The sequence below is a fragment of the Hyalella azteca genome, unplaced genomic scaffold (assembly GCF_000764305.2).
Source record: "Hyalella azteca isolate HAZT.00-mixed unplaced genomic scaffold, Hazt_2.0.2 contig13241, whole genome shotgun sequence".
Taxonomy (NCBI): domain Eukaryota; kingdom Metazoa; phylum Arthropoda; class Malacostraca; order Amphipoda; family Hyalellidae; genus Hyalella; species Hyalella azteca.
Genome location: NW_025943170.1, coordinates 61,811 through 87,873, shown reverse-complemented (window position 1 = coordinate 87,873; position 26,063 = coordinate 61,811). Strand labels below are relative to the sequence as shown.

At 37.7% G+C, this 26,063-nt stretch overlaps 1 protein-coding gene across 1 annotated transcript in view; it reads left to right on the top strand.

The window, feature by feature from the left end:
- Window positions 1-632: 632 nt before the first annotated feature.
- LOC108669703 overlaps window positions 633-26,063 on the top strand; it is a 75,601-nt gene continuing 50,170 nt past the window's right edge. Inside the window, exon 1 of the mRNA XM_018157107.2 lies at window positions 633-1,032. Within this exon, the coding sequence (XP_018012596.1) occupies window positions 1,016-1,032 (17 nt within the window). The 5' untranslated portion in view covers window positions 633-1,015. The remainder of the gene's footprint in view (window positions 1,033-26,063) is intronic.

Sequence of the window (26,063 nt, the reverse complement as noted above, 5' to 3'; positions counted from 1 at the left end):
GATGCTGTCACCAAACCAGTCTATCTGCGGCCTCCAACGACCGCAAATAGACAAGAGAAAATTTTAGAAGACATTAATGGCCTCGCGTTCGAGCTTATGAACCAGTAAAACTAAATGTGTTTTACAATGACCTCCAGAACTGGATGCCGCTCCTGGACTCCTGTTCACGCAGTTAACCCTTATACTGTGGCAACACGAGGTGCTGAAACAGGTGTTTTCAGGAGAAAAATGAAACTTTTTATAGTATCGGCTGGAGCTTGCGACCATCCTTAATACCTTCTGTTACTGATGTCTTTGGTAAAATTCTATTATTGATGTCTATGTTAAAATTCTGTTATTGACGTCTTTGTTAGAATAGTTTCAAAAAGTCGGATAATACTAAAATCACCATGTATATTAGGCTTTATAAATCTTTAAAATATTTCGTCGTGCACATGCGTAAAATGTTGAAATCTTCTACATTATAATCAGCAACTATAATAATACATATAATGACGCGTCTTAATTAGCAACTACACCACCTATATACACAAGTATCAATCGTCGGCGACCGAGGTAGGCCGATGAGAGACCAAAGTTCGGCTAGGGTGGTTCACCACAAAGTTTGTAGCGACAGTTATGCTGCAGGCGGCACGGCGTGAAGTTGTGTCCGCTTATCCGTGCTCAGGCTGCAGTTCTACGTGGGACTGCGATGCTCGATTGTATCATTGTGACCTAACTTTTATGAGAATTAAATACCGTTCAACTACATTCGGAACACAATACCTACTTATTTCTAATTATTTATATTTCAGGGCTGATGTTTAAAAGACTAGGTTAAATTTTCTAAGAGTGAACTAATGTGAAGTGAATTTTATTAAATACCGGTGTTCATTACCCTCGCTGGTTAGAGGACGGCTTAGTCTGGCCCTGCAAATTTTTATAACTCCCTGAAAATCAGTTAGTGTGATAAGGATTAAATTTATCTATTCCAGCTGTGTTTTTAAACGTTTTTGGAGTCCTGGAGTCTTTCATCATGAATTATCGACCAAGGTAAGCAGATTACATCTGTTTCTAATTTCTTCGGGCGATCGCTTGATTGCATTAACTAGGCTACCTAAGTCTGCTTGCTTATGGCGAAACTAAGTTTTAATCTGTCACAAGAGGCGTCATAGAATACTGCTCAAATGTCGTCCAGTTATGGTCCGCTATGGGTAGGTATTTAGGTACTTGAGATGGAAGGTGAAGTGTCAATAAGCATTTAGATTCCAAGCGTCAAGCGATGTTTTGACGTTTAACTTGAATCCTATTTAAGTTGGTGGTTTGTGCTGGGAAAAATTTTGAGTTGTGAGCGATTCTATAATTGAAATGGTGAATTATGCATTAGAAACGGAATGATAGCTACCGAAACCAAATTTTGGTTCATATACTTGAAATTTACTGTGCTAATGGTGTAAAACTAACCGAAAAACTAATAGTTTATTTACTTCTTGGTTAATACGTAGATAATCTAGTTGAAGTCACCCTAACGAGTTAATGCAGCAGGAATTGTGATTCGAGAAACAAATTTGTTCGCGACCGGCCCTGGTGGCCTGGTGGCATTCCTGATCCTGAAGTAGGATTTCAAGTGTAAATGTCTGCTCAGTCTTAAATTGATTCATGCCCTGGAAACATCACGGATCGCCCTACTTGATACCTACAAGTCAGGTTCACCTGGAAATGAGAACATTTTGAATTCATAACTGTTATCGATGCAACGATGCCAGGTTTCATTGGAATCATTGCAAGTACTAAAATTATATGACGAAATTAAATGCTTACTTTTTACAACTTAGGAGCCAAAAAATTCTATTCGTAAATGTGAACTTGACTGTGTGGCTTGTATTTAAGACGACAGAAAATGGTTGCATCTAGCAAGTTTTTGCAAACTAATTTCATGATAATCGTAATAACTTTCATATAGATTAAATATTTTCATCATAACTGGGTAGCCTGAGATGCCTGGAAAAGGGTAATGCGGTCAGACACGTGGAAGTCAAGATTTTGGTGTTCGAGCAGCTATTTGTCCCGCTAATTTTTATTCACACAAAAAGTTCAAAACGTCAGCTAGACGTTTTGACTATTTTTCTCCAAATTATTTTCTATCCACAACATTCCGAAAGCTAAGAGTAGAAATTTTGATAAATTTTTGCAAATATTAAATGCTTTTGTTGAATATTATCATTCAAAATCTTTCATCTATGTTCTCAATAGTTGAAAAAATAATTACATAAAACAGTGTGATCTAAAAGTTGGGAACTCGATATTTTCGCACAACATTGTCAAAGTTAATTGTGCTCATTTTGTCGAGGCTTCTCCCGCAGAAAGTGAAGATGTTCGCTCGTTGACCCAGAGCTCGGCTCAGGAAAGTGAAAATCGAGGAGCATCCGTTGCCTCTGAAAGTGAGACTGAAGTGTGCGTGGTCACTGAAAGTGAGAATGAAAACTCTGGAGTTTGTAAGCGGGAACGAACGACCGGTTTATGCTGAACTGAAGACACAGGAGTTCGGGTCTTGCGCTTGTGTGAAATGTGGTTGCGATTGCATAAAATTTTTTTAATCTGCTACTTGTGTCGGAAATTGTTAAATAAGTTACTGTAAATTGTGTAAACGGAATGCAAATGAATTAAAAGTCGTATATACAATTGGAAAACTGATGCATTTGTATATTATTGTATTGATGAGTTTTAAGACTGTATAAAAGTACCTATATAAAATATTTACCATCATAAAGTTTACACTCATCCCATATGATGTTCAAGCTACAACTATAATAAGTCATTAGAACGTTCATGACAATGCAGAAAAAGTCTCAATCTATTTTGCTCATTTAACCAACTTGAGTAAATATTAAAATGTCAATGGGAATTGCATTTAAATTTTTGAAGTTTCACGAAGACAATCAAAATTTAAGTTACCTCTTCAAATCTGTTCTAAGCTACAGCGTAGTTTATCCTTGTAACACATTTATCCACATAACACATAACATAAGGGAAATGTTCCGCAACTTAAGGCAGATCCCTTGTAAAATTTCCTCAGAACTTGGCTACTTGAATTTATTGCGCAATTGAGCAGTTGCAGGCAAAAGCAATTAGCGTCGATACCTGACAGTGGTAGAGTTAGTGCTCGAGGTTACTACAGCGCTCAGTTTCAAGTAAAATTGCTACTTCCTTAATAAAAATTGTTACACTACAAATTAATAGACGTTTTAATTAATCTTTCGCGAAAAATATTAGTTTGTATAGAAAGTCTCATTCCCCGCTGCAATTGGATGAACAGTTATGTTGATGTTAATTTTAGCCTACCAGCATGTCTAGACTATCACTGCAATGGCAGTCACTTCTGCAACACAGAAGCACGAAAAGTTCACATTTTGCAACACTACTTGACCTGGGTAGATCATAATACATTAATTAAATAATATGTGAATATTTTCTTTAAAAATCATGTCACATTTTATTTTTATTCGTTTTTTGCGTCCAAATCATCTAATTTACTCAAGTAGTTCAGGAAGACAGAGTTCTATGATTTTCGAGCTCACGAAATATAATCAAGGATGGTAAATAAATTAGGAACTGTAATTAGATGAAAAATCTAAAAGTTGAATCGTAGGTTCTAACATATAATTAATGCTGCCATTTTTATTTAGGCCTACAGCATGGCCAGAAATATTGTGCATGGTTGTAGCTCGGCGCGTAAGATGTAGCGGCGTCAGAGGGGTCTACCGCCCCTGCGTTGGCATCGAGAAGCTTTCACTTCTCGCGTCAGCCTTGCGCTACCGACTCGCCTGCACAACCTGCCTCGTAATTGTGAACAAAAAATTAATATTCATTCGATTTGCCTTGAACGAGACTTGCTGCTAAGTGTGCGATTGAATGTTTACTTCACAAGATGCAAATATTCCATTGTATTCAATCTGAATGAAGTTTATGTTAAATTTTGATGCGTATTCAACTTCAACTCCTCTAACAAATGATTTTAATGACCATTTAAAGATTCGACTTGCGCTTCTCAGCGTCTCTCATTGCCAGTAGTGAAGACATAATCTCCAGTTTGGTATTATAATATTCAAGTTGTATACTTCAAGCTGTCCGTCTGATCAGTACAAAAAGGCTTGGCTTTTTACTGATCCGTACCCTGGCAAATGTTGGATACGCTGGCCAAAGGGGCGCCTCAATGTTCCATCTGTTCCTAGACGCTTTAAAATTTGCTGGATTGTTTTGGGACTTTAGTGACGTTTAGAAAATGCATAGTAAAATATAACTCATCACCACAATGTAAATAAAATTGTTAAAAAATGATCAAAGCTGGAACATTGCAGCATTTTGATATCGATTTTCTCTACTGAGAGTGGAGCTCTATCAAGACGAACTGAAATATTCATGAGAACTATAGAGAGAACTGCATCTAAGTATTGCTGCAGTTTGACTTAGGTACTTATTTTCTTCAAGTATTGATGAGGCATTAATTGGTACGTCTCTTAGGAGAAGAAATACCTACATGGTTAATTTGCGTTTTGGCTACAAATTAATTGCCTTATTTTCGTATAATACTGCACGAGAATCTCGGTGTGACATGCGCTTCTAGTCTGCAACGAAGCTGACCTTTCATGCGTGGCTGCACGCGAGGGTCTGACCATCGCGACAACATGGCATGTGCGACACGCGAGGGTCTGACCATCGCGACAACATGGCATGTGCGGCACACGAGGGTCTGACCTGTGCGGCACCGAGGGTCTGACCATCGCGACAACATGGCAGGTGCGGCACCGAGGGTCTGACCATCGCGACAACATGGCAGGTGCGGCACCGAGGGTCTGACCATCGCAACAACATGGCAGGTGCGGCACCGAGGGTCTGACCATCGCAACAACATGGCAGCAGCTTCACGTGGAGGTCTACCCACCGTGACAACTTGTTAGCCGCAGCCCGTGTTTCCTCAGATCACAGTGACAACTACAATTCAAGCGAGGACCTAGCTAGCGCGAAACATGTCAACTGCTGCATGTGCGAAAGAGTTCTGACCTAACCGTGTCACTGCCTACTGGGGTCTGAATACGATGGAGAAAGAATGTAAAACATGAATAGTTATTAATGGTGTCTATTCATTCTAATAAATTTGAATTCGTGTAATGCAATCGGTAGCCAAGCAATTATTTCCGTATCGCAAAATTTGTGACAAGTTAGGAGCCTTCGATGCATGTTGAGTAGTGATCTGTGATCTACACGCACAGTTTTTACGCATCATTTTTTAATTATATAATTGAAAATATGGTTTCATACATTGAAATTATGTAATGTAGCTATGTTAAGTATTTTCTATATCCAAATATTTACAGGGGAAATCAATTCAAAGATTCCGTAAAGATATACTAAGCTTATTATCAACTAGTGACTTTTGTTATCGTAAGAATTGAGAGGGCATCCATGTACGTTATATTTAATCAAATGCTGGTGCCTTCTTTAGCGTTATGCGACCCAAAAACACTTGTTATATTATATAGATGACTGGCACTTAGCTGTTCACATGAACTGCAATGTATATGGTATCATCCCACCAGTTAATACCGTTCGAATTAACCTTAATTACTGCTTAATCTTCAGGTTATTGAATAAAATAGTTCAGTAATATAAACCCTCATCTTGAATTATGTTTCTGAAATTATTGCACTAAAAATTGAATAGAAATACCACGAATTCATTCAATGTTTTATAAATTTGAGTGACCCTGATCTATAATGAAATTTCTTCCCCAGTAAGCACGAATGGTCAAGAAATCGTACTTCGCGATTTGTTTGGAAGTTCTTGCGGGAAAACGTATGTGGCAATTTAAACGCTCGTTTCCTTTCATAGTCAATGGAGCAGCAAAGTGCGATGTTCTTGTCACATTTATCAGGTGCAGTTCAAGTTCAGTCGGACACTTTTGCTTCACTCGCCGGTCTTCGGCAGCGACGTCGTGACAACACTCGATCGTTGCAACTACAACTTTTATCGTAAAAGGAAATGACTTGCCGGAGGGCAGAACAATATATGGGATGGCCTCTAAAATATCAGCGGTTACTACGGCTTTATGCAATGTCTTCATGTATTTTATGCGCTGACACGCGGTCAAGCCAAGTATAGGCATTTTGAAAAATTATGAAGTCGACTTAAATGAAGTTAATATTAGCCTTTTCGATTAACTACTCCTCATATGCATCTTGTTCGAGCAGGCGCTCTCTGTGGAATCGGTTTTGAAATTTTTTAGCTCAGGAAGCTTAAGTAATAAATTTGAACTTTACTAGCAAACGTGAACAGTTTTTCCTACAAAATTGTACATCAGTGTGCGCAAGATGCTTCAACCAAACAAAATTTACTTAACATGGGCTGTTTGTGAAATGTCTTCAAATTATTTTGTGTTTCAGTGGTACAAGATACTAAACAAAACTTCGTATTTCATACGGAATTTATTACTCCAAAAGAAGTTGATCAAGTACGCGCGATTCTAAATGAACAAATAACAATAATAATATCTTCCAATAATAATAATAATGTAAGAGGCTATGAATTACAACCCTTCGAATGTTGTAAACCGTGCTGCCTACATGATAACATTTTAGGGTAGAATGAACACGTGAGCAATTATGGTTTAGTAACTGTGCTGCATGCATGATAGCACGTTCATTTTATGGTCAAGTGTACACTTGAACTTTGGTAGTTCAAGTCCAGGTTTCGCAAGAGAGCTTCAGAACCACGCACTTGCGTTTTCGCATAATTGAAGTTCCATGACCTGCGGCGCTTCGCTTGCAATCTGTTTGTGGAATTTCTTCACACGTGAGTGCTAACGATGATCTTTAATGGTTAGTAGGAGCTTAAATAACGGGTCATTTAGGTGCTGCATGTATTGCATAAGCCTGTGAAATTCTTGGCAAGACATTTCCTTTGAAGGCTCATTCACCTTCCCTTAATTAGGGAGGCGCTAACCGCGCTGCATTCGTACATGCAAATGGTAGCCTGCTTACCTGACTGCGGTCAGTCTCGTCATCTATTTAATGCTTTCTTGCTCATTTGTAAATGCAAACCAGCAAAGCAACTGAACCAAGGTCACAAAAAAAATAAATCTCTCCTCATATGCATCTTATTCGAGCAGGCGTTCTCTGTGGAATCGTTTTTGAAGAATTTTTAGCTCAGGAAGCTTAATAAGTAAATTTGAATTTTACAAGCAAAGGTCAAGAGTTTTTTCCTAAAAAATTTTACTTTTCTATTTGAGACCTGGTGGAATTTGTGATGACAGTTCTAATAATTATGAAAACTATTTCATGAGCTACTAACTGAATGAAGTTGTTTTGACCGAGCAGGCGCTGTAATATCTAATAGCCCTTATAATATTTACGTACGATATTAATTTGAGATGGTAATTTTGAAATTATTGCTTTTAACTTTCGTAGGTGGTTGACAGTTATAGATTGTCGGTGTGCGACTCCATTCATGCAGTGATTACATTTTCCATTTATTTTGGTTGACCACATTGAAAAAGCTAACAAAACAAGTACCTATCCAAGACGCCTAGTTAGTTTGCCGCCGATTTACCACTACGGTTTTTATTTGTGGCATTACTGGTTAATTTCGATAATCGTTGTCCTTGTTTCGTGATAAAAATATTTAACATTTTGATTTTGTTTATTATAAGTAGCCCTTTAATTAATGACATAGTTTGTTAGTAAGTTTGGTTTAGCATGACTGCGACAGTCCCTCGTTCAGATCCGTGGTGTTCAGCAACTATCGTACTGCTCTTCGCATCATTTGCAGCCTGCGTCGATTTAATCGTTGATATCAGATTTGATGCCCCCGCGCAAATAGCTACGAACTCATGTTGCTTTAAATACAATAGTTTTAAGCACTTTATACTGATGAATTGTTTTATTTTTTATTAAATATTTTTCTGAGGCATCGACTTAGTTATACTATACGTAGAATACACGCCTGCGACAGGTTTTCGTAAGCACGATTGTTGCGTGCATAGATAGTTATCAAGCTCTCCTAGTACTCGTCCTTGCTGCCCTGCTTCTAACTACTCTATATGTCGTTATTTCCTGTTTCCTCGATAGGTTGCGATATACTTCCCTTCATTTACTTTTTACTTGCGATCAAAAGACAAGTTTTTATAGCTTTAGATTTTGGCCGCGGGATAACGAGAAGTGAACGGGGTCACCGCCGACCTAGCAGGGCCGCGCGCCTATATACTGCTGATGGTCTCGTGCTGCCGGCGCGACCAACACAGACTTATTCCTACCGACCTACGTATGAATTGGTTGCAGCCGCTACTTATTCTTACCGACCTACGTATGAATTGGTTGCACCCGCTACTTATTCCTACCGACATACGTATGAATTGGTTGCAGCCGCTACTTATTCTTACCGACCTACGTATGACATGGTTGCACCCGCTACTTATTCTTACCGACCTACGTATGAATTGGTTGCACCCGCTACTTATTCTTACTGACCAACGTATGAATTGGTTGCACCCGCTACTTATTCTTACTGACCTACGTATGAATTGGTTGCAGCCGCTACTTATCCCTACTGACCTACGTATGAATTGGTTGCAGCGCTACTTATTCCTACTGACCTACGTATCAACAGTCCTGCAGTTCAACATAGCTTCATCAACAGACCTGTTCAACATAGCTTCATCAACAGTCCTCTTCAACATAGCTTCATCAACAGTCCTGTTCAACATAGCTTCATCAGCACTCCTGTTCAACATAGCTTCATTAACAGTCCTGTTCAACATAGCTTCATCAACACTCCTGTTCAACATAGCTTCATCAACAGTCCTGTTCAACATAGCTTCATCAACAGTTCTGTTCGGTATAGCTTCATCAACACTCCTGTTCAACATAGCTTCATCAACAGAGAGAGAACGGGACTTGCTATAATTAACTGTATTAATTGCTGATAATTACACTCAGAATTGGTTTATAATTTATAATAAACTGTAGTTTATTATAAATGAATTATTGTCATCTTGAATTTGAATGTCATAAGTTTGAAGATCGTGAAATTCGCACGTGCTTCGTTTGCATCAGCACAGAATGCGCAAAAAAGCGTAAATAATTACTGTTACATATGACTTCTGATTTTACTCGCGATATATTTCCATTCCGTGTTTGATACAACATGAAAACTTGATCTGGATAGCTCTAAGATATCTTCTGAGTGGCAATGCAGATATGCACTTTAAATATATTGTTACATTTTCCTTTGAGTAGTACGTGAATCAGTGTATTTTTCATTCAGTGCTGAGTGACCCTTGAAGCTTATAAGTGAAACGTAATACTAAACCTCGGGCATGCAAAAACTTTTTATCATAATTCCTGTGCAAAAATGAAAATGAATTATGAATATATAGTGACCAATCGTTATAATAACGGAATAATTTTATACTCAATTTTCTATCGAGAGAAAAAAATAACGAAAACATAAGTTGCCGCATTAATATTGGAAATATGTGATTGCGCTGGAATTAAATTTAAATGACTTCATGGAAAACGCATTTGCTAATTGAAAAATTTGGCAAGCACCTCTTGTTGAAAATGCAACATGATTAGTATATTTCATAATGACCTCCGCGGCGCTAAATGAAAATTTTCCGTTTTATTCGCGTGGGTGGAAACGATACAGTAGTGGAGAAACGAATTATTGGAATCTCAGCAACTTGTAAACGTGTTGGGAACAACTTTAAATTGAATAGTAAATTGAACGTTTAAGTTTTGCCCTGAATATTGTTAATGCTTTTTGATTTACGTTGTACCGAAGTCAGACGGGTGCAAATGTCGACTGTTGAATTGAGCCGTAGAGACAAAAAGTGAGAGGTAACATACGCATATACAGATTTTTTGTATTTACAATCATACAGTGTTATGAAGCATAGTTTTCATTGCTAGTGAAATTGTTGATTCAGTAATAACAATGCTCATACTTTTTAACGGGTTCACCTCGTGCTTTAGATTCTACGTTTTTAACTTTATTCATGTTGAGAATATTATGAAGCTGTTTTCGATGAGGCAGCAGATTGATGTTCACTGCTTCCAAAGTCCACTTTCGTGCGATAATGGCTGATGGTAGAATTCTGCTGAAAACGACAGTTATTCTGCTTATTTCACACTTCAAAGTTAGCCAGTCATTCGTGTAGAAAAAAGCTGAGCCATAAAATTTGAGAGTGTTCATTAGCTGCTGCTGCTGCTGCAACGCTGCATTGAAGTTCCTTCGTCGTACAAATGAAGCTTATCTCATGCGACTTGAGGCTTGATATCCTACTAAATATTTCTAATTAAGTGCCGTAATAAGTATTTACGGCGACTTTAAAACTCAAATTTTAAATCTGCTTGAGATTGTCGTCCTTTTAAGAATCCGAGACGTTCTGAAACCCTCGCAATCGCTATTTGCATTGAGCTGAGCGCTACATATTTAAATAGGTTTTGTTTGTGTTGTTTTGCGCGCATGAATAAGCAGAAGGACGAATAAGATATTTTTGAATACCACAGACTAAACACTTTCCCGCCGTCTTTTTTAGAACAACAATTTGTGATTAACTAAAAACTAATAACAGTTTGTACATTAGCTTGTGGAATCATTAGGCAAATAGAACTAGCATAATATTAATAATACAAATTCTTGCTCGATTCACCATAGTTTAGAAGCGTGGTACCGTATGACAAATGAAATGAACTGTAGCAGTTTGATAATGATCAAAATATTTCTTAGGTGCCTAGCGTTAGGCAAAAATGTTATTCGCACTTGACTGGGTCTGCATGTAAAGCTGCGTTTGCTCTAACGGTCGTCCTCATCATTTTGGTAAACATCGCTCGATGTCAGCGCTCTCATCCTAGCTTGAATTTAAATCTAAAAAGGGAGGCCGTAGCATGCAAACAGCTGATGACCGCCGACGTCCTTTCGCTTTCTCTCAGCCATCTGCCCTGGGCCGTTTCCTCACAGTGCCCTAACACTGACAGCTCGATCTGCATTGCAATATTGAGCTTAGCGTCGTTAAGTTTTAGTGTTCTATGTTCTCTTACAGAGATCCGAACTGCATGTGGCCAATCTGTTTGAAAGATAAGGTTTTCTAACACTGACTGCTCGAACTGCATTGCAATATTTAGCTTAGCTTTGTTAAGTTTTTGTGTTCTATGTTCTCTCACAGAGATCCGAACTGTGGCCAGTCTGTTTGAAAGATAAGGTTTCCCAACACTGACTGCTCGATCTGCATTGCAATATTGAGCTTAGCTTTGTTAAGTTTTTGTGTTCTATGTTCTCTTACAGAGATCCGAACTGTGGCCAGTCTGTTTGAAAGATAAGATTTACCAACACTGACTGCTCGGTCTGCATTGCAATATTGAGCTATAGCTTCGTTAAGTTTTTGTGTTCTATGTTCTCTCACCAAGAGCCGAACTGTGGCCAATCTTTTTGAAAGATAACGTTTCTGGACCACGTAAAACGTAATTGATCGGCTCTTCTCTGTTCAAAATACCATTCTGAATTTGCCGCTTCCCAAGATATTAATGACCGTATTAAATAGACTGACACATTGCGGATAACGTATATCTGTCGCACGATGTTGACATGCAAAAACGTCCCTGAATGCACTTGGCACTTTACACAGTATACCATGACGTTCCTCTCGATAGTTAAGAGAAGGCAGCTCGAAAATATTTAGAGCTGCCTCGTTAGCGCAATGTTGTTACCCTGAATGCTCGAAAAAACCTTTCAAGTGAACATGGGGCTCGGTGGTAAAATGTAAGTTCAAGTTATGCGACATTTGCGATAAATTTAAGACTTTATAAACGACATTCACTACTGACAACTTCCTCGCATACTTCAACTAATTTGGATCCAAATTGTTCCTTTTGTAAGTTCTGAAACTTGTCGATTCAATTTCAATTAGAAAAATCTTTTCACGTCCTAAAAATCACAGTTTGGAATCGTTTTATCAATATCGACTGAACTACACATTATATCACTAGAATTTTACTAATTCTACGTGTTCATTTTTTTAATTTATCAGCTTTGTTGAATACAGTCATTATATTGTAGAGTACCATGTAATGTTCAGTTTTGATAGCGTTTGTTTATTAACGAAATCTAGACAACTTGATCACTAGTTGTTATAGATGTTCTTGAACATTGATTTGTGTATATCGAGCAAAAAGCTCGATCTGAGATATATTGTATTGCGTATCAGAAGGTTTCTTGAATGAAAAATTTTCTAAAACATAGTCACAGGCTCCTACGTACGCATGCGCGTGTATTCGATCGTAATGCTGCTCGGGAGTCGCGCATATGTGCAGGTGCACGTGAGCTCGCCCATTTATTGCATGCGCTCGTCAAAATTCGGTTTCACAGCCACGGCGGACATCTTCTTGAGGTCATTTCAAATAAAAATGAATTACCTACATTAGGCTTTGTATGGCTGAAATATTGAGTATTGAATAAAGTATTTCAATAAAGTATTGAAATACTTTATTGAAATAAAGTATAAATTTAATAACGAAATGTAGATTTACTTTGTTCTGTATATTTGTTCTTATAAATCACTGTGTGTTGACAACAACGAAGCAAACGAAGAGGATGCAGATCTGTGTTGTTACAGGACGTATACCGGGAAAGCATCGGCGCTGTGCATCATATGGATGAGAATGAGAGTAAGATGACAAAGCAGTATTTGTCAGATCGATCCTACTATTTACTGGAAGGAGGCAAATTGCTCTCCGACTCCAACGTACGCGTTTTGAATCGTAGATCACGTGTTTTTAACGTGATTTAAATCGTTATTATGTGTTTTTTACGTGCTTTAAATTGCAGAAATGTTTTAAATCATAGTAAGCAGTTGAAAAATTTTCCGTTTGATAAGGAATGTGCTGAATTCGAATTACATGCGTCCCGTATTGTTTACAATTTCGCATGAAATTTTCTTGCATAGAAGAGCGTTAGCTTTGATTTCTTACGCCATGTTTTTTTTTATTTTACGTACATTTTCCGTATAAGTAATTTCTAACATAAGATTATGTAGCCTCTAAACTTTTTGTCGGAGGTTGATTGCAATGATAAAATGCCTGTCCAAAGTCAAATATCATTTGATTCAAAAATATGGATTGTCATAAATATCCGCCTTTTTAATCTTAGTTGGCAAAGAAAGCGACTATCAAGATCGGGTATCTTAAAATTTCCCTCTTGGTTCCTGAGATCTTTAGTTGCAAATACTGAGGGCAAACAGTATTCTATACAAGTTTCTGGAGAGCAATCCATTTTCTTTCTATTTTTCCAATACCAAACGATAAACACATTGAAATAATTTTTAAACATCGTTTTCCCGACATATGCCCCATTGGTAGGTTATACGGTATATCGAACGTTTACTGAAAAACGGTAGAAACGCTGTCATTGGCATAGGCATTAATATTTCTCAAGTATTCTTTATAATTTTATAACAGCCATTATAACAATGGTATGGTCATCTATGATTTCGGAGGGAACTTGTCTCTGCAGAAATGTGATAAAATTTCTGAAACTTTATGACAGCTCTGAAAGGGCGATATTGACGAAAAAGTTATTTAAATACATTTCATCTGCCATGTTGCGCAACTGCTCATAGACTGAAGATTGTCTTATACCGGTTCCCTCGATCATTAAATCATTGCATCGCAACGCACCACAGCTGCTTCCGCAGCGTCATTGTATAACGAACTCGCAGGCGTGAACAATGCGCGATCAGACGGCACAAATCTGCCTCTCGGATCTTGCATGCCAGGTTATGGCGATAATTGTTCACGGGTAAGAAGACTTCCTTCGATGATGTAACTCAGAAGAAGTTCGAGTTATTATAGTGTGACTTTGAGTACGGCGTTGTGCAGTTGCTGGAAGATGTAATTCTTATTGCTTCGTTTTCCCAACAAATTGTCATGCTGATTGATTTGGATTAAAACTCATTGGAAAGTTCAAAGCCAGCGTCATCTTGATATTGTAACCTGTAGATAACACGATGTATAAACTAGAACGATGTATCTAATGATTCTGAAAGAGTCAGTGGTACTGATGAACAAATACATGGTTGTTATTGGTTATAAATATATAATATCCATGCAAATTTATTGTGTTGTATTGTGCCTTCAAAATATTTGATACCGAGGAAAATTAGTTCAATAAATACTAGGAGCTCTCGATGTATACCGTAAGCGTTAAAAACTTAGTCAGAAAGTCTAGAGTAATGTAATTCTTGCAAAAGTTCAAAATAGTACCATTAATAATATCCTCTTTTATATAAACTATTTAGCGTTGCTAAATATTTATTCATTTCTTGAGAAAAATAGGAGTAGTTAGAGAAAAAATAATCGAATAGAATTGAACATTTTTTCCACTTTCAGATAGAAAAGGAGAAGATTTAGAGTCAAACAAAACGTAAGCTATTCAGAATTGAATTGCCCATGCAGTCTAAGCATATGCAGCTCGGTGCATCCCATTTCAGTCGATAAAAAAGTTTTATATCCATATTCAACTTTGCATCTAGACGCCAAGGTCCACCATCGGTGCATTCATTCATCGGTGCATTAAATCTCACTTTCAGCCAAATGTTGCGCAAATCATACTGACAACGCGTGTACGTTGCTTGAATACTTTGATTCAACGTTAAGTCGAACGTCTTGCATGATTTACTTTTGAAAATATTTCCGAGTGCCGAGAATCTGAAACTATTGTAATTTCAAATACTGTATTAAATGTCATTATTTTTATTCATGAGTGAATTCTGAGTTGAGCAAAAATTCTCGAGATAAACGCTCGTATATTTTTGCCACGATGCCATGATGTATGAATTTATTTGGTAAATCATCTTGAATGAGAAAATAAATTCGAATAAACTGTTATTGTTGAGCCTTCGCTGATAGGTGTTGTATGAAGAAATTCCTTTGACATCAAAAATGGTTCCAACAAATCAAACAAGTCGTTTGTCGAAAGTTCAATGAGAATGCTGTATGCGTATATTATGTATACATGCAGTTAAAAGCAAATTACCTTGTTTCCATCGATTGAAAATATCTAGGTTTATAACAAATTTATTTCATAATAGTTCTCTAATAGTAGTTGCTGAACGCCAGTGGTTTTAACGTGACAGTTACTAGAGGAGGTCGGCTAATGGAAATGTGATCGGCGACGTTCGGTTGGTATTTCATGTCCGCTACCGATGATTCTTGCTTCTTCAGGTTAAATGCCTTCCAGCACTGAAGATTTTAATTATGTATAAAAATCTTTTGATTATTTAGTAGGTTTGCTATCAATTTCGCTTTAATGAAGATCTTCCAATCATAATGACGATCTTCTCACTATCATTATATTCTGGCAACTTTCGCTGATAGTTGACGGTTCAAATTTCAAGTTTCAGCCAAACTGGCTTGCGTGCATGCGTCATAACAAGAATTTTTCCATTGAAGGCCAATGCAAATTGTGATATCAAACGTCACTAGGCCACGCAGTCATCATTACTGGTAATTTTCGTAGCAGGGTAATGCCGATGGAGGGCAAAGTTCATGGGTATGTCGGCCATTGAGCCCTCTTTTCTTGTATAGACCGCGGCGCGAGGAACGAAGCGGACAAGGTCGTCGCCCTTCTAACCGCCATGCTGGTAGTTTTTGTCTGGTTATTCTGAAGCCGACAGGCATAGAGACCAGAGTCCTGACAATTCAGCTGCAGGCCTCGGCAATAAAGCGACTAGGTGTTGCAAAACTGGTTCCTATGAATGGCTTGCAATTGCACAGTAAGCCCAGAATAAAAAAATTAATGGGATTACGTTTATTTAAATTTCGAAATCGAATATAATTTTTTGGAAAATTGTATAGTAACTTGACAGTAACATGGATAACAACATTTATTCAAGCATTGTATAATAATTAATAAAAAATAATAACTTTGGTATCCGAACGATTTTGTTACTCTTGTTAACTCTTCTATGCAACATTTTTTATGCATTTATTTTCATCAAGAATATCAATGTACGTTACTTGTATGCCCGTGATTTGTTGTGTTGTATCAAATATTTTTACGAAGTAAATAAATTTTGTTTCACTATCACACGTGTTTCTTCTCAATTCAATCTCTAATACAAAAATATATACACAACACCTACCTTACGTAAAATTGGAAAATTTTCAAATTATACTGTACATTCTCCCAAGTACTTGAGAAATGTTGAAATACACGCAGAATATCTTGTATATTAAAAAAAATTTTAGGCCTTCATGTATATAGTACCCAAAAACAAAAGTGGTTTGACGTTTCAATGCTGCACCGATGATTTTAAGACGGGCAGCCCCCATAACGCACCGATGATTTTAAGATGGGCAGCCCCCATAACGGGATCTTGAGACCAGTTCAGCTCCCCCAGGCCATGTGCAGGCCGATGCCCTTCCTTTTTACGAGTGGCGTCTGGTTTCGCTTTTCGGAGCGCCTCCTCAAAACTGATTTCAATTTGATTACGCTTTATTTAGTGCATCACATGTCACTGAACGTCAAACAGCGACCGATTAACGTGCATACAAGTTGTGTTGTTAGGGATTAGTCAATCGATTACTGCGAGCCTTATCGTCATGTATTCCGTCACCAATTAACTCTTGCCACTTCCTTCAGGTATGCGTAGTTCTTATCAACGTAATGTTGGGTAACAAGCATACACTTGTTTTTAGGCCAGACTTGTATTTGCTGTACAGGCACTCTTAGTAGTGCAATTTATAGGGAACTATTCGCGCTGTGAAGATTAATTAAGGTATTGACTTTATTAAGATTAGGGAGAGATTAGGGAGAGATAATTGATTTATAATGATGATCTTACAGAAAAGATGTTATAGAACTAGAAGATAAAATTATTGCTTCGATATCTGATGAAATGAACATGCCTTATATACGACGTTATTGTTGAAACAAAACGGCTATTTATCCGGTGGAGGTCCACAAGCTTTTAAGTAGGCACTTTCATGAGGAACTTAGTTTTTATGGATTTTCTGGAAAAAGAGTTTACGTTTGATGCCCTTCTAATGATGCTGGTATCATTTGTTGCATTCGGAAAAAAATCGGTTCTTCAATGTGATGTGATCGGTTTCACTTCCTATAACTACGGCTTCGAAGAAGTCGCTTCTATCGCGAATTTTATGACTTCAAATCTATGATGCCCATAGCACAGCTGTGAGATTGACTTCTAGTCGACACGAAATTTCACGCTTGGTTCGATGTTCGATTTTAGTGCATAGAGAGAAAGTCAGAAAATGGAGTTTACAGTATGACCTATAGACCTATATAGTTATGAATTTGAATTTCTTAGTTTCTGATTGTCTGATTAGAACAGATATGAACATTAAATGCACAATTAATTTGAATACTATACCGTATATTTAAAAATTGATTTGAAAACTATGTAAATAAAATTAAATAATTGGTGTAATTGTGTACACATTGTGTAATTTTAATTTTGATAAAATGAAACTTCAAAAAGTTCGCAGAAGAGTTCATTAATTGTCTGAGTATAGCATGCATGATTAGATAATTCAACGAGGAGGTTAAATTTTGCTGCGTCTTCATTGATATTGCCTATCATGTCTTGATGACAAGCAGCTCGTTTCCTTATCTAATTATTATTCGAAGTTTTGATGCCTCGTACTTTATTACCTCAGACCGAATCGTGATCATTTGCTTCGGAAATTTTGAGCGATGCGTTCGATGGCTCTATTGTTTGCTAATGAGTTAGTGAGATTACACTCAATGACTTGATGACTTGTGGCGAATTCTTTAAACAGTGCAGGAAGATTCCTCAGCATCGAAGATAACATTCCTCAGCAACAGAACAATCGACTTCCGTGCATAGAACAGTTCACTTAAGTACGTAAATGGATGAGCTGTACCACACCCTATTAAAATTGATCGGCGTATAATTGAAATATTTTCACTGGCGGAAGGTGAAGGACTGGAGTACATTTTTTATTTTAAATTGATAATTGTTTGTAAAATACACAATCTTTATAAAGAATTGGTTTAATATTTGAAAAATAGCCTCAACCGAAAGTCTGATGGCTGGCTATATATTCGACTGTCGATTTCTAACTTTCATGTACGAACTAAAATTATTTTATGTTATTTTTCAGGTAACTGTGAAACTGGATTATTTTTAGTTTCTGTTACATTTATCACTTCGATTGTCAATATTTTTGAAATGATTCGATCATGTACTGTCTTTTACAATCTCGTGCAATTTTTTTTCAATCACTTACTTTCTTCATTCAATCTCGTGCTATTTTCATTCGCTTGTGCAGCCTTTATTCCATCACGTGCAGCATTTTTAGCGCATTTTCTCATTTATGGACAAAAGGCGCTATTGTGCTTGTCATGTCCGTCCGTCTGTCCGTCTGTCTGTCCGTGTGTCTGTCCGTTCGTGACTTCGCGTTTTCGTCGACGAGAAAATGCGCTCTCTGTCACTCACTGCAGTGAGTACCGAGTCATATTTTTTTCAATCACGTGCAGCCTTCTTCCAATCACGTGCAGCCTTCTTTCAATCATGTGCTGCTTTCATGCAATCACGTGCAGCCTTCTTTCAATCACGTGCAGCCTTGTTTCAATCATGTGCAGCCTTTTTTCAATCACGTGCAGCCTTTTTTCAATCACGTGCAGCCTTCTTTCAATCATGTGCAGCCTTCTTTCAATCACGTGCAGCCTTCTTTCAATCACGTGCAGCTTTCTTTCAATCACGCGCAGTCTTCATGCAATCATGTGCAGCCTTCTTTCAATCACGTGCAGCCTTCTTTCAATCATGTGCTGCTTTCATGCAATCACGTGCAGCCTTCTTTCAATCACGCGCAGTCTTCATGCAATCACGCGCAGTCTTCATGCAATCATGTGCAGCCTTCTTTCAATCAAATGCGGCTTCCATGCAATCATGTTGCACGTTATTCTTATCCAGTTGCTTGTGTCAAACTTTTGAGGCTCTAAAGGGTGTAGCAGACTTGGCGCTTGTATGTATTCCTTTAAAATTTATTGTTTGCTATGTCCAACTTGACCAATAAAACTTCTACGTAAAAGAAGACTCTCATGCATTCGTATTATTTATTATTTAGAACCTTGGTAATGAAATATGCTTTTATCGGAAAAATACAAACAAGGATATTTGACTGTTGCGTTATGTGAAGAAGCAATTTTGTTGCTTGAATTATCAACGTCGGCTGTCCCGGCGTCAACTGCGTTGTCAGTGCGTAAGGTATAACATTTAAGTATTGGTGTCCGTTTGGCTGTAGATAATTTTTGAGTAATTCACAATTCTCAGCCTGTTTGAACTACCATAAAGCATTTAATTTTCTTTGCTTGTAGAACAAACGGCAAGTCAGCTGTGTCTTTTATTACCTTCTGAACTCTCACTTAATTTTCAGAGCGTCACTTGCTTTCATTTGGTATGGTACCTACTCCCTGAACTTTCAGTGAGATATTTATTCACTGCTGTTACTCTCCGCAATTTCCGTGAGCGATTGTTTTTTTTTTAACTCCCTGAACCCTTAGTACGTAAAGGATTTTTTTGAACTCTCTGAACCCTCAGTACGTAAAGGATTTTTTTTTAACTCTCTGAACCCTCAGTACGTAGAGGATTTTTTTGAACTCTCTGAACTCTCAGTAAATCAGCAGCCTCGGCACTCGCAAGCTATCAGTAAGTCAGCAGCCTCGGCACTCGCAAGCTATCAGTGAAAGGCCAGCAAATAATGTAGTTCTAATAGACTCGTGAAGGTCGTCGAGTAGTGGACGGCTGCGAGGACGAGCGTTTATTCTCATGCGTAATTTTTTTCTCTCGTATACAAGTGGCCGCGCGCATGCTGATGTATCGACAGCGCCAGCGCACTCAACGCGCTCCTGGAATTCGTTTTTTGCCCTCCAGAACGACTCTTTATAGGTCATCAATGCACGTGGTGACGTTATTTCTAGCCTAATTAACAACAATAAAAGTCGCCATCCAGAATTTGATTACGGCTTTTCAACGAGGGGGGTTGTGAATGAAGTTGAAAAATATTATCATTCGATGAATATACTCGTATGTAGGTCATCAGGGGCCTGCCTAGGGGGAAACTGTGATCAATATTAGCATCGACACTTACATGTAGATCTGCTCCATGTGGCGTTAGTTATGAGAGCTCTTCAAGTTAAATTAATGGTCATCTTCCTTATTAAGCTGATCTCCAGGAAATGCTAGAGAATATTTACATTTTTATTATTGACAAACTAGAGTTAGTTTATTTTTGAGCAAACAAATAACGGCTAATTGCTGAATTAGAAAAATCGTAATCTAGGAACAAGATTTCTGCTTATATAGTATTGTGGAAAATTAAATTGGATGGAAATTTTTGAGAATGAAAAACGGCCTGTTTTGACCTACTGCTGCGATTGTTTTTCCTCTGGAAGTTAAAAGAACATATACGTGTACCGTATAGAGAGAGAGAGAGCAAGCTGGACGATTCAGAGTCATGGTCAGCCTATAAGACAAGAGGAAATAATAAGGCAGGTCAATTTCTATTCTATCTCTTCTCTTCTTCAACTCAGCAAATTTATATGGTAGATTTCTTCTAGAGATGATCTGCTGTTATCTCAGATACGGTACTTTGAGAGATGTCAATAAAAGTACCAACCTATTAAATTCTTCCGCGGAAACAAGAGCTCGCAATTGCAACGCAATAAGTTCGAATTTGATTGCACATGAAAGAACAGACTAATGTTCAGCTGCCGCCGGTCCACAAGAGAAATTCTGTCGGATTACGCGTCGCTTTAAAGAGCTTGCGATTATTTGCTAGCGATAGCGTATGATAGCTCGCCTTCCTACCGTCTTGGTCTGGACACGCAACGCCAGGCTCGTGATCACTTCCACCTGCAGTTAACCTCCTACGCTGCTCGGTCGTATCTTTTTGAATAGAGACGTGACCCTGCGTGATATCTGACTCTTCGCTAAAAAATATTTTATTTAACCCAACGTGAAACTCGATTAATTACTCCAAATGAATACAATATCTTGACTACCGGTACGCGATACACACGATTTTCAGTCTAAAATTTTTAAACAACTTGACAACGTGAAACTCGTCTTATTGTTGCCCAAATTAAAATATTTTGATTTTTCGCTCCACAAAATTTAAATAACTTACCCAAAGCGAAAGATGATTTTTCGCTCCTTAGAAATTTAATATCTTGATTCAACGCGATTTTTTGGAATGATCTCAAATATTTAAATGTTTTGATTATGCTTGATGTGTTGAGATATCGTTCAAAAATATTTAAATGATTTGGTCCATCGTGATACTTTACTGAGAACAATTAGTATTTAAGAAAATTTATTCTCTGTGTGACTTGACTGATTGCTCCCTAGTATTTAAAGCACGAAGTTTTATTTCCACAAAAGGCTCAATGTTTTACTTTCTAGTGTATTATTTATCATTAGATTCAGTAATTTCAAACGTTTACGTAAGAAGCTAGGAATCCTTCAAAAGTGAAATTGAGGTCATGCTAGCTCATTCCACGCTTTTCATCTGATCCGTCGAGATTCTATGTGTGTTGTCACTCTTCTAATTTATATGTATGTCGTCTGCACAGTTATTGAAGGAAATAATTGTTTGATCCAATGTTTACGCAGTTTCAAGTGTCACATTTCATTTTTGCTTAGTCATCTACCACAATTATTCACGCTTAACGTTAGCTTACAGTTTGGTATTTGTCAGCAGTCGTTTTCAAGGAAATTCCGTAATTGTCAACTAGGCTGCTTGAATGTCATCGTTGCATGGTCAGGTTCCAATCATTATCAACACCTCCGTAAAGATGACGGATATGTGTCATGCTCCGCCGTATTCGTGTTCGAGGCTGGTTGCGTCAGGTCTTCTCATTGAACTCCAAAGTCTTTTTCATGCTCAGCAGCTCTCATCATTCTGCTTGCTGAACACGAAGCGCGACCTTCCCATCGGCGGCGACCACTTCTCGGAACTTAAGGGTCGACTCTTCTGGCCGACACTGACGCAGCTGCGCTATGGACTCTGTTTGGACTGAAAGATGTCATGGTTTGATCGTCAGCAAGATTGATTTTCCAAGATTGATTGAGATTGTCATAATCACATGAATTAATATTTTATTTGATGTAACAATTGTGATTATATTGGCTTGCTGCTGCGATCAATGCACGAATAATTGTAGGTTGTGGGAACATTAATTACTACAGCATGCTTCAATATATTATATGGTTCAATTTGTTGCGTAGAACCACAGCCTTTTCCACACTTAATTTAATCGGCAGTGCTGTATAAAATCGATTTTTTTATCCTCTGCATGAACTTGCGGGAGAGACATGTGACCAACATTTTAAAACTACTGGTAACGATTACCCAAAAAAGGCCAAAGGTTTTATAGTTGAAAGAAAAGCGGTACATTCCATAGCTTCTGTCTGAATTTACTCTACGCATCTGGATATAGATTAAAATTATTCATGGGCTTCTAAACGAATAAATGATTCTCTGTAAAATATACGTTTCAATAATTAACTATTATTTTACAGATAAATTAAATTCATCAAATTCTTCTTTGGAAATTGTAAAATGCATCCTGGACATAAGGCGTAAATATTTCATGCAGTTAACTAGAACCTAATGAGCAACTTAAACCATCTACTCAGTTAAAAAAAAAAAGAATTCTAGAATGAAAGAACTTGCAGTAGAATGTTACCAGGTGGTGTGAAGCAATACGAAACAATAATGTTTCAAGAGAACACAGCGTTGGAACACATCCATGCGACAACATTTCCTCTCGCTTTGAGTCACTGACATGTGGAACAGCCTCCCTGATAGCATCGTTGACGCTCCGAGTATGAACATCTTCAAGAACAGACTGACGAAGCTATGCAGGAGCATATGTTCAGTCTTGAAATGCCTAGCAAATTACGGACCAGGCAATAAGTCCAGCAGCTATCTCTATCAATCGTCAGCTATGGAAAGAGCGGGTTCCAAAGGCCGGATCCCTTGTGAATCAAGTCACGAAAAGTTCAAGAATCGGCAACAGGCCATGGGTCTATTTCTTCAACGCCGACACTTCTATTCTATTCTATTCTATTCTACGGCGAATTCCACATCACTAAATGTGGTACTATGTTTTTGAAGCCGACAGGGTGTGAGAGCAGGTATTTCAGAAGTCCAAGAATTGAAACATGAGAGGTAAAAAATAATAGGATTAAAACACTAAATCATTAGAAGGTCACAGATATAATTTTAGGGCTGTTTGATGGAATCACAGATGTTCGACGCTATTCTTCTGGCGTAAAATTTAAACAGATCTTGAGCCGTGACTTGTTTGAGAAAAACTGCGTAAAAACTTTGAATTGAGGCTTCAAGTTAATTATAAATCTATCAGCTCTTTCACTACTCCGGCAACTTAGGAAGCTCCTTCGTTGCACCAGGCACTCTCGGTCTCACAAGCGTGTGTCGCAAGCGCATTTTGCATCATCAAGCGCAGCCGGTCATCTGTCATAGGCGCAGTCAGTCGCCCTCCGTGTGGGCCGCCGCTGCTAACGAGCTGCATGCGCAGAGGTCGACTGCCAACTCGGTTAACAATTATTTCATCAACCAGTTCCGGGCGCTAAGTGTGAGTCGTTGAAATAGTTCTAACAAGCTACTTAGAACTGCACTGTAATTTATTGTGCTGTAACTGCAGACCTATTTTATTCTCAATAATATATACCGTAGTCGCTTTCACTTTTTTCTGCTTTTTGAGAAAACCTGTAAATTTTTGTGTTTTGCGAATCTTCTTCAGTCAAAATTTGAGTTTCATTTTTATTCATTGAATTTATTTGGTCGGTATAATCTTGGCATCCCTTCCATTTATGGTCTCGGAAGTGAAAACCTAATTTGATGGATGACAGTTTCGACAGTTTCTCTCATGTCTGAAGGATTTTCTTGAACGCTCTGATGGGTTAATGACGCAGTGATAGATATTTTGTTCAAGGCCCCCACCTCAAGATTGATAGTTTGTTTCGGTGGACATGTTCAGAAGATGGCGACATTTCATTACTCAGCCGCTCAGCTGCTGAGTAATGAGTGGTGTTGGAAAGAGTAGCATTTCGCTGAATGTGACTTTAATTTAAGTTCAACATTTTAATTGCTTTCGATTGCATGGTGCTAGGAAATGAATTTCTGAGCATTTATTATAGAACCAATCTAATTAATGCTCTTTAAATTATTGCTTTGAATACTGAGAACTATTCAGAATAACACCTCAATTTTCTTCTATTGTTAATGGAGTTGCTTAGCGTTACGATAACATTACAATATAATGTTCTATTTCTCAAATGAAATCGTTTTACTCTAAAGATTATTAAAAAAAAACTCATCGAGATGTGGACCTGGAGTTAGTAGGTAAGCCTTGTTTTTAATGATTGAAAATCTAAAATACCCTAGATTTCGCCATGTTGTCAGAAATTGTAAAGGTTAACTGTAGACTAAACAAATTTGAGTTGGATGGTTTCGAAATAATTCAATTTAATCAAAAACTCAACACATTAGTGTTATAAAGTAATTCTAGCGAGCAACTTCACGAGTTGTGTCACCAGCAAAGCATGTAGTTTTCTTGTGCGAATGAAGGACTTCGAAAAAACTGTGTTTTGCTACGTTAATTTCTAACGTGTTATTTAGAGTGATTTTGGGTGATAATTTCGTCGCAGAGTGATTGATATTTGACAGGTCATAAAATCCGAATTGAAAACATAATTCCTTGTGAGAAGGTCAATGCAATTAAGCAGGCATTGAATGAATGTCGACTCAAGATAACAGATTTCAGGAAGAAATTGACTGTGCAATTTGTCTCGCATGGAATGAAACTCTCATAGAAATATTAGAATCGCACGGTTGCTTGAGTCGCAAATTAACTCAGAAATTTAATGCAATGAAATTGATATGAGAATTTACAATGTCTTCATTGAAAACTTGAAGGAAAACATCTCCATTGAAGCTTCTGAAATACAATGTTAGAAGTTAAATTAATTAGCATAACTGAAATTCCAAGAGCTGATATCAAAATGTACCTACATTAATCACCATCGGACACCTGAAAGACTATTGTGCGGTGCGAATACGTTTAGCTACCCGCTGTGGATATGATAGCAATTCTTTTCCACTTAACAGGGTTATTAGTTTATTACATGGATTCGTTTGTATCCCATTGCTGGAGTTTTTATTTCTTCATTTACGCCTTTTATTTACTCATTGAATTTCAGTAGTTTTAACCGATTGTACTTACATTTTGGATTTCCGAATTGGCGGTGAAGCTCGCATTCTGTAATGACCTTTTAAACGAAAATAATGTTAACTTGTGTGCCATTTTCTTTTCGTTCAATTCTTATTTTATATTTTGTATTTGTTCATTTACTGCATTTTATATGCAGATGTAGGCAGTTTAGCGGGTTTTATGCAAATGCTGACTGGAAGTAGCTGATGTTGTGAGGAAGTGTATAGTTCTCGTATAAGCTCGCTATGCATGCGGAAAGGAGGCTCCTACATGACGGCAGTAAAAGTAAAAGTAAGGCCTGTGGGTCAGTGGAACGCGACCCAAGCCGAGCTTGGTTTTTCGCAGCTCCGTACAGCAGAGGCAGGCGGGTGCCGCTTGTTTACCGTCACTGCCAGCCGGTTGCTGAACCTGGTCGCATTGTGGCTATACTCTTTCATTTATTTCTTGTTCAATATTTATATTAGCTCCATAATAATATTATGTTAGATGAATTTGATTCTTTTAGTGGTCCATGAATAATTTGTCTTTATTATTGATTTTTTTCTGGCGGCTAACTCATGTGCTCCCAACTCAGTATCACAAAATGTTAGAATTTTATGGTCATTCATTTATTGGAACTACCGCCAATTGTAATTTTTAACATAACTATTTCTCTCTTGACCATAGCTTTACTTTCTTCGCACTTCGCACAATTTATCAGAACTGGTTGGTGATCAATGTATATTCCACAAACTTTTTTCGCCAGATAA